The sequence below is a fragment of the Cinclus cinclus genome, chromosome 5 (assembly GCF_963662255.1).
Source record: "Cinclus cinclus chromosome 5, bCinCin1.1, whole genome shotgun sequence".
Classification (NCBI taxonomy): Eukaryota; Metazoa; Chordata; class Aves; order Passeriformes; family Cinclidae; genus Cinclus; species Cinclus cinclus.
The window spans coordinates 32,174,917-32,190,156 of record NC_085050.1 but is presented as its reverse complement, the minus strand read 5'-3'; the positions used below and the strand labels follow the sequence as shown (position 1 = coordinate 32,190,156).

The 15,240-nt window shown below is 41.7% G+C and overlaps 1 protein-coding gene across 1 annotated transcript in view; it reads right to left on the bottom strand.

The window, feature by feature from the left end:
- Window positions 1-1,174: 1,174 nt before the first annotated feature.
- The window catches only part of ENPP6 (ectonucleotide pyrophosphatase/phosphodiesterase 6), a 29,617-nt gene continuing 15,551 nt past the window's right edge, over window positions 1,175-15,240 (bottom strand). The window contains exons 3-8 of the mRNA XM_062493585.1: window positions 13,982-14,093; window positions 9,644-9,785; window positions 8,615-8,794; window positions 6,170-6,307; window positions 2,191-2,314; window positions 1,175-1,398 (exon numbers count right to left, since the gene is read on the bottom strand). Of these exons, the coding sequence (XP_062349569.1) occupies window positions 1,175-1,398; window positions 2,191-2,314; window positions 6,170-6,307; window positions 8,615-8,794; window positions 9,644-9,785; window positions 13,982-14,093 (920 nt within the window). The remainder of the gene's footprint in view (window positions 1,399-2,190; window positions 2,315-6,169; window positions 6,308-8,614; window positions 8,795-9,643; window positions 9,786-13,981; window positions 14,094-15,240) is intronic.

Genomic DNA, 15,240 nt, shown 5'->3' with positions numbered 1-15,240 from the left:
GACCTCAATCCTTCCAAAGAAGTTTGTTGCTGGAAGCTCCTGGTTCAGAGGTATATCAGATAAAGCGCTGTGCACTCCAGAAGGCACCTCTGGCAACAGCTCTATCCTCTCTGTTTAATTTAACTTTGCTGTTACAACTTTGCTTGTGCTTGATAGCTCATGGTGGAAATAATCACCAGGATTAGCTGGGAGGGTGGGAGGTCTTTCAGTGTAGACCTCTCTCCCTGCTACAGAATAAAATGTGCTGATCACCGGGCAGAGGTATAGGGAGCAAAAGCTGGTAGAAGAGCAGTAAGTGTTGAAAAACCTTCAGAAAAATGCAATTAGATATAAAACGTCAAAACATGATCAGATGATATTATCTTCATCAGGAAAAGCAGAAAGGCTGTTAAATGCCAGGCTTCCTCATCCTGTTTCCTCCTGACCCTCATGTGTCCAGATGTCTATTCATTTTCCCACTGGCTTTGAATTGGAGGGTTTCTGTCACTTTTCTCTTTCCCAGCCCTCCTTCCTGCTGTGGTCTGTGAGGAAAGCCTGGCCCTGGAAATGGGCAGACCCAGTACTCATGTTGGTGAAAATAAAGAAGGAAAGACTGAGAGAAGTAGGATGCTGTCACTGCTCTCCTGCTGACCCACCTCTCTTGGCAATATAGTCCCTCAGCAAAGCTCTTGGGTCTTTGAAGACTGCATCTGTATAGACAGGGCTTGACTGACACTGTAAGGAGAAGATGAGGCTCTGCTGCTAGTGGAGCTGGAGCTGGAGGGATGAACCAGGATGAACTCAGCTAAATGCAAAGAGGTTGGTCTCCACTCTGTGTATAGCGAACCATGAGGGTGAGCTCCTCAGTGAAAAATGCTGGGGTGAGATGTCTTTGTTGCTCAGAGATCCCCATGTGCACCCACCAGAAAACTCTGTGGATAGCCAGCCAGGATTCTGCTCTTACTGCCAGTGCTGTAAATCTAGGTGAGCGTCTGTGTTTGAAGCAGCACAAAACCTGGCTTCATGTTAAAACCACTGTAAATGCAGGATGGGTCAGATTCATGCCTGGTGGAGCACAATGGAGGGGGTTGGGACAGCACTCTATTAATGAAGCTATTATTCAAATGAAGAACTTTAAAAAAACGAACAGAGAAGGATGGAGTTGCTGGTGACACTGACTGACATTGTTCAGGGATCACAGTAAGGAGATCTGCCTGGCGAACAGGGAGAGCAGAGCTAGTACCAGGACACAGCTGCTGCACGGGGGAAGCAGTGCCAAGGGGGCTGTGTTTCGGAGCATGCACTCCACCCTGGACCAGGAGCCATTGTTGGGCAGTGGCTGTACTCCTGCCAAGCTACACATGATGTTGTAAACATCCACGGATCTGATGGGAGGCGCTCGGTAGTTGGATCGGAAATCTGCAGGCAAAAGAGAGGAGTTGGCATCATGCAACTTGTGGCTCAGGCCCTGGAATGTGGGGTGCTGCGGGGCATGTGCTCCTTTGCCTTTCTTGGGACTTACCCACCAGGCTGGGATATGGCATGCTGTACAATTTACAACATAGCTCAGCAAATACATTTTAAGCAATTTTATTCATTATTTTTACTTCTAGACCAATTTTATTCTAAAAACTAAAAAAAGCCCTGAATTTTTAAGTACAGGAGCTACTTTACTGTATGTGCTTGATAGACATAATAGCCCGACATAATTGTATTGAACATTATGCTTTAACTCCTCTCTGTAGTTGCAGCCTGGTGCTCTGCCCTGTTTAAAAGGCCTGATGAAGTGGAAAGCAGGAGTTTTGTGTGCCCATCAGTCGGGGGTGAGGTATGCTACAACCTTCCCAAAGAAAGTGCCCCGCTGTAGCGAGTCTGAATCCCCTGAGAACAAAAGCAGGATTCATGTGTTTCAAATAGAATTGAAAGTTTAGACCAAAATTTAGGAAAACAGGACAGAGATAGTAACTGCACTGGGACATGAGAGAGAGGCTGACCAAGTCCTTCATATCTCTCTGCCCTGTTTCTTCAGCTATAAAATAGACGCAGTGCAACAAACCCTCCATAGTGAGGAAGTCCTGCCATCTATTTGGAATTTCTGGGCGTTGCAGAGTGCTACATCGGGGTCCTGATGTGCCAGAGGCTGCAGGGATGGAGGGGTGAGGACCATGGGGCTGCAGGGGAAGTGGAACACCAGGGATGGTGGCACTGTACCTGGTCCATATGCAAGGAAGAAGCCTCTCATGTCCATGAGCTCATTGTCGTAGCCATGCCAGCCATTCTGCCAGGCCTCCTTCCTCCCCGTTCCATTTTCCCAGTAGGGCAGCTTGTCCCTGCTCTGGGTGAAAATAGCAGAGTGTAGTTAGTGCATGCCTGCTGGCCTGTGCTGGGGCACTGTGGGGTGCCATGTTGTGTCTCCATGTGCTGTACTACTCCATCAGGCCCCCACACTGTGCTGTGACCTGCACAGGAGCTCATCCCCAGGAGGGAAAATTAAAAAAAGTAAGTAATTTTTTGCTCCGTTTTAGTACTAGTCAGCCTAACAATACAAATATCACCCCTACTAGATATTTTCTAATTATTATTTCTTCTCCATACTTGTTTTCATATTAAAACAATGAGTTTTTTTTCCAGGGAACACTGGCTCTAACCTGAGACAGTCCCACTCTCTGTGGCCTAAACTCTGTTTTATTTTCTTGCTCAGTGGATCTATGCTTTATTAATTTGCCATCATAAATCTTGTTCTTCCTAGCCCATATTGCACTTGAGATGTACTTTTAAATTCCCTCCTTACTGTGTCCTGCTTTGTATTCACAGCTCTTACCTACAGCAGTGCCATATCTGTCAGAGCAGCAGTCCCTATGGGCTGATCAAAATGCTGGACCAACCTGTCCATGAGTTTTTCCTGTCCCATGTTTCTTAGGGATACCAGCGGACAAATGTAGCACTCCACGTTACCCCAAAACTATGGCAGGAATTTCACTTGAACAAAGAACATCAACTGACAGTTCATCAGACCCATGACATTAATTCCTCTGATAATTACAGAGAAGTAGCTGCACAGTCCTCTAGAGCATCCAGGTCTGGCCTTCACACTTGGGCACAGAAGGACCCAAAAAGTTTCCCACAATCCCACTAGTAGTAGTGGTGCCACTACTCCTGCAGATGGTGAAGCAGATTAACTGAGGATCCCCTTCCTTTTATAAACATTTATTTTGTCTGATTTTTGTCTTCCTTAAAAAATAAAATTGACTGTGCACTGAGGACATCAGTAGTGATGACTGAGAGGTGTAGCTCTTCCAACTACTTTCCAGGAGAACCCCCTGTTTCTTCATATGTAATACTCTGCAGGGGTACCAGATAATTCCAGAATACTACAGAATGGGTCAGGTTGGAAGAGATCACAGTGGATCATCTTGTCCAACCTTCCTGCTCAAGCAGGGTTGTCCTAGATCACATTGCATAGGAGTGCATCCGGTTCTTGAGATCTCCAGTGAGAGCAACTCCACAGTTTCTCTGGGTAATCTGAGTAATTTAATCTGGTAATTCCAGATTAAATGAAACTATTTTGGCTAACAAATTTCTTTTCCTGTCCCCATCTATTTCCCTGCTCAGAGCAAGCCAAGGAGAAAACAGAGTCCTCCTCTTCCTACCATAGCACCTCCTTATGCTGTAGCTTCCTGTGATTCCTGGGGATTAAGTGTGCTGCTTGCCATCAGGTAACCTGCACAGCATTTGCCAGCATCAGCTTCAGACAAGTGAAGTCACATTAAATTTGCAGTGGTTCTTTAGCAGCATCATGACATTGCCATACCTACATCCCTCCATGATCCTAGCAGATGTCCTGGACACAGTTGCTTCCCCAAAAATATCAAATGCAGGAGGAGGCAGTGTGCTTTCCATAATCCACCCAGGCATCAGGAGACACCTACTTGCAACAGAATGTGCTGTCAAAGGCACAGTCATTTCCATCATTTTTGGTGCAAGTTGAGTCAGAAAACACACTACTAACTTTCATAACTGCAGCTGAAGTGAGAGCTCATGAAATTGAGCCACTAACAGCAGTAGCTTGAGGGACAGTGCAAGCATCTCCACTGCCTTTCTAGGGCATCAGGCTCTGCCTTGCAGCAAACCCCACAAACTCCTGGGGCTTCTCTGGGGCCAGGACACTGGCAGCACACTAATGTGCCTGCCTGGCAAGTCCAAATGGGATAGAGAACTTGTCTGAGACATAAGTTTTCATACTCAGACTAAGCCTGGGCTAACAATCCTTGTCAAAGAAGAAACAGGCATATCTGAGACTGTGGGCAATGGACTTTTCCCTGCATGTGCATGTTTAGAAAATGTACTGCAGTTGATCTCTAAATGTTGGGAAAGTACACTGGGATGGGTACAGAGTGAGCATGCAGCCTTGAGGGTTAACACCATTGTTGCACACAGGAGAGCAACTGGGGTATCTTAGGCTCAAAAGATGGGGAGCACTTACTCGTGAAGGGAACAAGCTGATATGAGGAGATCAGCTTTGATACAGTCTGAAATCCCTCCTCATCCTGCTGTAACCAAAATGGAGATGTGCTTTTGTTCCTATGCTCTGTGATGAGGAAAACAACTTTCCAGATACATCCCCATTGTCTCTTTCAAAAACCACCACCACCACCAACAAAATCCCCTTTTTCAAACAGCTTTTAGCTATCCACTAGCCAACAGAGAGTTAAAAAACCCTGGGAGCATGACAAGGAATAGCTGCACATCCCCTCTTCAGTGGTTTGGGCAGGAAGTATAACAGAAGGTTCAATAATTTCTTTAAAAATATGACAGGGAAGTTTCATTTTCATATCCTATTCACAGATAATGAAAGCGTACCAAAGAGAAGGAAAATCTGACAGCATTAATGAGAGGACATTCTTGAAATTCAGAAACAATGGGAGGGAATGGGCAGAGAGACAGAAATAATTATCATAGCAGTAGTGTTTGCTGCGCTGTTATTAAGGTTTGTCAGAGTTTCAATGATTTTTAAGTGTTTTCTTATTTTTCTACAGAATATGTAAAAACATTCTGTTTTGAACTTTTGTACAAATGAGTTTAGTTGTAATTTTTAAAAATAATTTTGGAAAAAATGTTTCTGATTTCTACTTTACCTGTCTAAATCTTAACTCTGGCTTTTTATACTTTTTTTTAAATTTTAAATCAGAAGTGTGGTACTCACCCAGCTGTATTCAAAAGCCATCAGGTTTTTTTAGAGGTGCATTTGTATTCAGCTGTAGAAACTATTATGCTAAATTCAGGTTGACTGGTGTGAAATGTGGTAGTTTGGACTGTCCTGAGAAAAGCTTGGTGAGCATTAGCTCTGAAGGCCATGAAAGAAGATGCTCAGCTGAGTTACAATAACCCTGCAAGGCAACAACGTGCACTGACTATGCTGGGACATGAAAGAAACCCAGGACTCCTTGATTCTGTTGCCAACTTACTGACTTCATGTATGGCCTTGGGCAAATCACTTAATACCACTGCTCAATTTACCTCCTTGGAAGGTAGACAGTTGTCTCACCCTCTGAGCTGTGCTGAGCTGCAATTACTGTCTGTAATATGGAGGTACCCAGTAATGACACAAGCACAAAGTAACAACAACAACAACAATTTATAGTAAGAAAATAAGTTAGTATGAAAAATCTTTTCATGCCTTTGTTCTCTGCTTAACAAGTTCCCTGGTTTTCAGTGTGTGCACAGGGCATCTCTGAGGAGTAAATCTCCAGTCAGACATTTTTGAGACTGCTGAGCTTTGAATAAATGGGGCATTTTTAGGACAGTCTGGTGACAGGAAAGCCAGGCAGAAGAAAAGGTTGCCATAAGGTACTGCTGAATGGAGGGGTAATAAAGACTTGAAATGGAAACACTCTTTTTGTGCCTGGAATGAAAGCAGATGGAAGGGGGAAGAAGAGGAAGGCAGCAAAACTGGAATGTGAAATACAAGAACTACTGCTTTATGACAACAGAGAAAAAAGAGGCATCTTGACTATTTAACTGTCTGCCTTTAGGATAGCTGCAATACCTTTAAGTTTTTTTAAGCACACTGCAGAATTTGACATTAGTTTTCAGTCAGCCCATTGACACTAACTCAGTGATCAGCAATATATTGCACCTTTTCACACTCCTAAGTATTTATATTTAATAAAGTATTTTATCTATACTTTACCTCTACTATGAACCATCCTTCTTCAGCCACAAGAGTCAGTGGAGACACAAATTTTCCTTTTTTGTAGAAAAACCTGTTTGGAATATCTTGTATGTTATAAACATCCATGTGTTCCACAGCTTTCAATTTTTGATATATCTGCAAAACAAATTAATTTTAGGACACCATATAGCTGTAAAGATCATAAATACAGTCATGGGTACATGGAAACAACTGAATTTGCAAAATGGGTAATCCCCTGTAATGGCTAGTCACCAGCACATTCAAACCAGGACTCTGCCTGTCCAAAGATCATTGATGGACAAAACCTGCCTGTGTGGTTTAGGAGATTCTGAAAACTTGGATCATAAACACATAGGAATACATGAATTAATGTATTTATAATACACACATTCACAAATATATACATGTGAGTGTACCAGCCTACAGAAAGAAACCATGCCTTCACAGGAGGCAGTGAGTGAAGTGGTGAGACACTCAAAGGCACCATGTGGACTGTGTACAGATGTGGAAAGCAGTATCATCTTCAGCATCTGCCACTCATTCCCTCTTTGTGCTCTTGGGTGGGGAATGAATGTGACCTCACAAGTTTCTTGCACTTTCCCAGTCAATCACTATCAAGGGATTGACAGTGCTCAGTTATCTGCTTTGTTAGTTATCTGATGTGAAATTAATTAGCCAAAGCCTGCAGCTTTGAATCTGCACAATTCCATGCAAGTGGTTTATTAATATTAATCACACTGTCTGGAATATAGTCACAAAAAAGTCATTACACCTCAAATTATTCAGAAAATAGATTTTAAATGCCTGAAAATGATGTTCATATGCCAAAGAGAAGGCACCTATTGGAGTCCCCAGACTCTATATTAATTTTTTAACAAGTTAAAGAATAATAATCTTCAGGAATAAATAGCTCAAGTCTTCAAAGAATGAAAGGTTCTTCACTAGCCTTTCAGCTAAGTCACCCTTGTGTGTATATGCATACCAGATATACAGATACATGTGTGCAGTGACCATAAGGACAGCACCAGGGTGTGATGGCACAATTCTTCCCACTATGACCAGGGCTAGAGAGTGGTCCACAGTACTTCTGGTGCTTTGAAATGGAGTAATTCTTAGAGATGATAACCACTCTGTTAAAATACACTCCAACTCATAAACATAGCTCTTTAAAATTCATTAGAAATAGAGAATCTAGCTATTGGGAAACTGAAAATCAACTTTATTTTGCTTAAAAAGCAGCCCTCCAGTAAAAAATTCTAAAAAGAAATGAAGGAAGGAAACAAAAACAGTAGTATAAGGCATTGTACTTTATTCTCCTTATGAATATTAGGCTGTTCAGCGAGAGAGAAGCATGTGCTGAAGAGCTTAGTTGGATGAAACCCCATGACTCTGTGAAGTTGCAACTTGGCCTTGTTTGAAGGTCTGGCCTACAAAAACAGGGGGCTTTGGGTTAAGCATATCAGTGCTGTGATCCCCTGTGATGCACTTGTGAGTGAATTGTTGTGCATGCCTCTAAGACAACTTTCAGTTCTGGCACTAATTTGAAATGTTCACAATATCACAGATACACAATTCCTGAAGAGACCATTTGGGTGCAAAGATCAGCAAATATTCTCTTTTAAAAAATTGCACAGGCTACAATGCACTGGAAATGGATAAAATATAATGTAGAAACCAAAACTATTTGCCTGGGGAACAGCTTGCCCATTTTGTACATCCATTCATCTATATTCTGAGGACAGCAGTAACGACTTCTCATGCACTGTTTTTTGGTTAGTCTACAATGTACTAGTCCATTAGTCAGAGAAATTACATTTTCATTCTTTTCAAGCAATTTTCAAATCTTTTCTCTATTGTTTTAATTTATCCCTCAAAACCCTGAAGTTCTAGCATTGAGCTTTTATGGTTGACTCAATCCAACACGCTTCATCAAAAATTCCTCCAAGGAAAATATTGTTAAAAAAATATTTTTTGCAATTCTGGTCTAATGGAGTTGGTTCCTCAGTGGGAGTTTACTGGAACATGAATGCCTGAACCTGATCCAGATAATTTGAAAATCCTAGCTAGAGTGTCAATAAATTGACTAATATATATAAAATTCTAAAACTGCATTTTGAGCTAAAATCTTGTAGCTATTTATCAGAAACTATTAGGAGTAGGATTTAAAAGTATGCATCCTTGCCATACAACAGTGAAAGCTCATGCTTTTTAATTTGCCTTGTGTGACTTTCCTTTGGAAACCAGCATAACAAGGGTGTCACAGGATCCAAGTCTGACTCCTGATAGGAGTTTTTTGGGTTTTTGTTTTGTTTTTGTTTTTTCTTTTTGCACACATCTCTGAGAGCAGTATTTGGATATTAAGAGAAGCAGAACATGCAATTGGCATAAAAACAGAAAACACAAAACTGAGAGGTACAACTACGCTGTATACACTGTACTCACCTCTGCATGCTTCTCTGGAGTCGGCCAGAGGCTCACAACAGGACCTCGGTCCTTCATTTGTATGGTATCACTCATATTGATATAGTTTTTCAGCTCAATCACTTTATCTGCCCAAGAGATGTCTGTCATCCCATGATCAGAGAAGAGGAGGACATTGATATCATTCTGAAGGCCTTTGCTCTGTGAAGAAAGTTCATGACAGCTTTTAGGGCCATGTAAGAGCTTTGCACTGTCTGTGCCTGCTGGAAAATTTAAATCACCTTTTGACTTCTACTGATTCTGTGGAAATTAACCAGAAGGACCATGTCCATGAACATCCTGCAGTGTGCTGCTCTGGAGAGTCTGCAAGGTTAGCACCAGAGTTTTTCCAAAACAAGTCTACACTGCAATTTTGCCATGATACCACTTACGGAAGGGGTATTTCTCTCTTTCCCTCCCAAACATGAGGACTTAACATTAGAGCTTTTAATATTTAGTGAAATTGAAGATACATATTCCTCTCTTCACTGAAACACATAAAAACTCCAACATGCATTTATCACTGTCAGAAATATTCATAGAATTGCCATTTGCCCAAAAGATTTTCTTGCTGCAAAATCATTTCAATAATGCTTTTTTAAAACCAAGTTTAAAGCACAGAGTTCTGAATACTGCCATAAAAACTGCTATAAAAGTTAATTGTCTGATTCCACAAACCTTAGGAAACACAGTTTTGATTCCTTCCCCTACAATAAAGTTCAGCTGGCTACACAAGCCATAAACAGTAACACATATATTGGTTTGTGGCTTCCTGGGGCTACTAGTATAAATCCATTAGGAGGGTTATAATGCCATCAATGAAAATAATAATCAGGGTAATGGTGCCTTGACTTCCACATGAACTCAGTAGCCTGTTTCTCAGGAAATAAACATTTACAGCCACAGCATTCAGTTACAGGTGTTAAATAGGCTCTCGGCAGTGCCAAAAACACCAGTTTTAAAAGCCTTTACCAAAGGCACCCAGGAGCTGGATTTATGGATGCCTCTTACCTTAATGAGTGAGATCATGTTGCTCAAGGCTTTGTCCACTTCCTTCAAAGCATTCTTGCGCTGCTGGGATGAAGGGCCATAGTGGTGGCCTTCCACATCAATACGCTCGTAGTACACCGCGGCCATCTCGGCGCTGTTGTTGCTGGGCGTGGGAGAGAGGGCAAGGAGTGAAAGGCTGGCACCCATGGAGACCTCCTGGCTGCTGGCACTGTTGTCTTCACCAGCATGTAAAGCCACAAAACCCCTTCTGTTTTCTGCTTCCAGCTTGTGCTGTCCTACCACCTACTGCACTGCTGGACTCATTATTCACACCCAGGGTCTCCTGAGTTTCCCTGGGACTCCTGTCAGAGGCAGCAGGTGGAAACTGCCATGTGCAAGCACAGGCTGGCCTGGCAGTCCTCTACTAACCTCTTTGAATTAGGAAGGCAGCTTTCCCTTTAATAACAAAGAAAATGGGATCTCTGCGCTGAATGCCCCTATTAAAAGGATTATGGGAATTAACAGTCAAATGTGCTTTAATTAAAGTTTGGCATTTCTGGCTTTCTCCTGTGTGAGGTCTTCCAAACCTCAGAGGTCAACTCAGGATGTGCTCTGCCTTACAAAACACCGAGCAGTATGAACTGGGGTGAGATTTTAGAAGGGGGCCCTTTTATTCAGGAACATGAGCAAGCGAAACTAAGGTAATCTCAGAATTGCACAAGTTTAGCTGATAACACTTTTCTGCATTGATTGCTCTCAACCTAATTAGTGGAGACAGTGCACACATCAGTGCTTAATTTTATTTTCATGACCACTTTACTGTTCACTGTAAATCTCCCTGAGAGAAGTTGTGTGGATAAAATCATAAACCTATACTCGTGAGGTTCAAACACAGGCTTTTTGTGCTGTACTTAATATATGGCAGAGCATACCATCCATATTGCATGTTCTTATCCATATGAAGATCCCTACAAAAACACTTCTTAGTCCAAGTGTCTCTGATTAAAGACACCTGTGTAGTCTGGTGTACTGAGTGGGACAGAAGAGGCAAAATCAGAGGAGAGTGACTGAATGAATGAATTAGGGTTTGTCATTTGCATTTCTCAGTTTGTAGAAGGCCTCAGAGGAACAGCCCTGTGAGAAGCTGAAGATGTCTGCTGTGGTGGGAATTTTTCACTGCTGGCCCTGCAGAACACTGTTGTTCCTCACTCTTCAAGATTTTAAAATAAATGGAGTGGCCCTCCCCTCTCCCCAGTTTCATTTTAAGGATTACTTTCCATCTGTATTAGGCATAAATTATTTTCTAAAATTTAACCCTGTAATTTCTCTATTGCATAAACAGTCATTGAACCTACTGAATTCTCTTCTGCTGCAGCGCCTGTATTATGAGCTACTTAAACTAATTTATGTCTTCTCACCTGTAAGTAAATTATCATTTTGATCAAGATAGAAGCTAAGAAAGATATATTGCATAAAACAAGTGATCTTATTTAGGCTGTGGTGAGATTTCTCAGTGAAGGCTCAATGCTGTAAAGAAGAATATTTAATTACTTCAATGGGACAAGCTCCAGTAATGCAGCATGCATAGGAGTTTGCAGGATTTGGTACAGCACATCTGGAGTTTGACTTTGTTTCCATTTTTGCTTGTTTTTCTATGGAAAAAAGGGGTTTTCTAAATTTTCTAAGAAAACCTTTATCATGGCTTGCATGGGAGAAGTATTCTGTCCTAACGGTTAGTTCTGTCTTCCTCCATCACCAGTAACTTTCCAAATACATGACTTAGAAAAGATTGCTGAAGAAAGTTGGACTGCATTGATGGCAATACTAAAAAGTATTTTGTATTCTACCAGCACGTTTTGCAAGTGTGATGCAGACTTCATGACACCTCTCCAGGAAGGTAGGTAGATTCCAACAGCCCTTAAGTTAAAGTTGTTGAAAAGATGCAAGCAAAGTTTTCATTTCACTTGGAAAAACAGATGCTTGACTTTGTTTTGCATATTCTTGGTCCAAATAATAGTCTTGAAGCACGTGTTTGAAGAGACTGGAGAATATTGCTGAAAGATGATTTCCCTAGGTTGTAAGAAAAGCTCAGTGGCTCCCTGATGAATTAGGTACTTCTCTACCCTGGAGTCCCTGCAAGGTTAGCTAATGATGGGAGCCCAAGTGAAGTTCTTTAATTACTAATACCTGCCATTAGGGTTACAGAGCAGGGCACTGCTCCAGACAAGAGACTCCTCTTGCCACAGGCTGTTTTCGTAGGTATAGCTAAGGACAGTCTCAGCCTAATGGGCTTTTCCAATTACCTGGGGTGTGGAAAGGAAACACACTGCATTTGCCAGCCTTTGAACAGCTTCAAAAGTCAAAAGCACTTGCAAAAGATATAGATGACAAGCTGGAGACTCTTCTACTCAGAGATGCTAAATCCTGCTAAATGAATAAGCTTACAATAAAAGCATTTCAGAGGCTTTACTTCTTATGGGCTGTCTCAGCAGCATGGAACTTCCTCTTCTAAATCTTAAAGAAATAAACAAAGAGGATGGATGAGAGAAAGAATAAGGAAAACCTACCAGACTTTTAATCTGTTCATTCTCTACCTCACTTCTTGCTTTAAGTCCCTGCAGTATTTACACCCAAACCTGATTATCAGTTTTATCTAAGATCATTCCTTTTTCCTCTTTCATGCCTTGTTGGAGACAGGGCACTTAGTTTAAAGAAAAAGAACTCAGGAAGAAATTCACCAGGGATGATGTGCAAACAGACACCTGAGACAGGACCTCCTGCAGCACTGGGATAATCTCTAGGATTCGAGCACTTCAGAAGACTGTAGCTGTTATTTATGGCAGACATCTTGGTAGCAGGGATTTGCACTTTTCTTGAAATCATCAGCTTTCATCTCCTGCAAGTTGTTCCACCAGCACTGTTGTGTCCCTTTCCTTTTCCACCGCAGACAGCAACAGGCAGCCTTGTGGCTTGGACTGAATTAGCTATTGAAACTCTCCAGCTACCCAAAATAACAGTTTGAAGGGCTAGTACTTTAAAGATTTTGTGCCTCATTTTTAACCATGTTCACAATTACAGAGCTGAAAAACAGTACTGAGAACCCTTATACACTGTGCTTCACAGAAACCAGGCAAGAAGCTTCAAGAATATCTTGACCCATCCCAAAATAATACCAGAACAAAAAGCTTTCTACAGTAATTCTGGGTTTCCACCATAAGCCAGAGCTGATGTCTTTATAACATCTTCAATTCCCTTTTTAATTCACTGAATTAAAAGCATTGCCAAAGCTCCAGAAAAATTCCTATGGCACATACAGCTTCCTCATGCCACATGCAGGTAACTTTCTTTAAATCTAAGCTAAATAATTTCAGGATAAAACCTCTCATGTGGTCTCAGACACTTTCTGTCTAAGCTTGTGCTGCAAACAACACTTGTTTGTGAGCACCTGTGCAGCAGGACCCAGTGTGCAACTGGGAGCAACATCTCCAACAGCGCTCTCATCATTTTGGACCCTTTACTTCAAGAAAAATCAACACTCAGCATCTGAATACAAAACTTTTCAGATTCAAATTGCTATGGCAGTTTCAAGTACTAAAGTGGAAGGGCTTCCTAGAATTAATTATGGAACCAACAAGGTTTTAAAAGGAGGAGCTTAGTTATAGCCAAAGTAAGGCATCGGTTCTGCATGTGGTGGTACAATCTTCTCTGACTTTACACCTTTGTGGAATTGTCTCTTGTAAATGTTCGGATGAGAGATGGTGGAACTTGAAAGCTGGGTCTGGAGCATACATTATTCCTAGGAGTTGTCTGAGAGATATATTCCCACCAGTTGGACTATGTTTGTTGTAGGTCCCTGCCAATTGAACTCTTCTATTCTACTCTATTCTACACTCATATTGCACAAAATGAATGCCCTCTCCAAAAATATTTTGCTTGAGATGTTCTAAAATGAAGAAAAAGCCAAAGCATCAGTCTCATAAACAACTGACTGGAGCTGAATTTCAGAATTTCCCAATTGCCTTTCTAAATACAAGCATTTAAAAGCCTTTTCTTGCAGGTCAGTGAACAGACATGCACAGGCTCATAGTGAAGTTGTTTGAAACAGCAAATTAAAAGTAGTAAGTCAGGATGTCTCCTCCGTGTTGCAGCCTACACAGAAACAGAGGAGCACATTCTTCCCTCCACTCTTAATGTAAGGGCCTATTTCTGTTATAGTGTTGTTTCTATGATGGTACTATAAAGCAGCAGTGGCCCTCATCTTCCTACCTGGGAGCCCATCCTGAAAATCTCTTTGATAGTAAATCCAAATACTTGTCCTAGGGAGAGGAAACCCCACACCACAAAAATCCAGTGTCGTACCACAGAGACTCGAGGGCATCGCTGATGGCATCTGCGAAGTTTTTGTCTGTTGGGACGCTGAAGTACTCACGGCAGTAACTTGGTCTGACTCCAAGGATTTCGACCTCGCAACCTACGAGCAAAAAAATGTGGTAAGCTCTGCTATTTCACCTTGACCACAGACCCCACACCCTGGTGTCCAAGTTCAGGTCTGTAAATTCCCTGTGACATTACTTACCTTACGCCTTCCCTGCAGGAAACCATGTGGTTGGCAAGGGAAAAGGGGAGAGAGGTTGGTTTGACAAGTGCTTGTAGCAAACTGTACATTGGATCCTTTTATTTCCCTTTCTAAAAGGAAGGTCTCTGTGTGACCTTCCCACAATAAAAAGTTTGATTCCCTCATGGCAGGCCATTTCCACCTAAATCACCAGCTTGTTTATATATTAACTTCTGTGGTCATATAGCCTCATTTCCAGGCTTCCAACATAATGGATTTAGATATTGTTCTCTGAAAGTTCAGCAAATACTTTCCAGTTAGACACACTGCATCTTACATTGCAATATCCTCTATAAACCATATTTTATTATGTGATACTGACTCTCCACTATTATTTCTGTTTCCCAGGAGGTCTTATTAAAACAGTGTAAACCAATTAACTCTTGGTAACTTGCAGCCTTCCTTGTAAAACAAAGCCTGTTTTGTGGCCTAAAAATTTATGGCAACAAATCCTACAGGAGAACATGGCCCTGAACATAGAAAAACGTGTTTTTGTGAGGTTTCTTTGCCCTTTTGCTCTCCAGTTACTATGCTGCTGAATAATATTAATATTTAAAAGAAGCATGCTTCCAGAAGCACTGGATTAAGGCAAATTATGATTCCAGAACCCCAGAGTCATCCTATCACAGTTGGATATTTTCTGATGTACTCCTGGGTCACAAAGAGGAATCAAAACCAAAAAAACCCCTTCCTTTTGCAAAATGGCCTCTGTATATGGCAACACAGTCTGCTCAAAAAGGCAACTCTAAGCCAAAGCCTGAATCTGTCTATATCTGTGTCCCTCTTCTTCTCCTTTGGGAGGAAAGTGATAGGCAGTGAGGACTGTCATAAGCTGACTTGTTGCTTGGGGCATAAGAAGGAAGTGTTAGTACAGTGAGGGCCCTAGAGCAAGCAGAGCTGCTGTCAGAGGTGATTTACAGTGGTTTCCTTACTGGGACACTCAATAAAGAGAATTTGTCAATCTGGCATCTCAGCTCCCATGAGCTCACATCACTGAGGTACA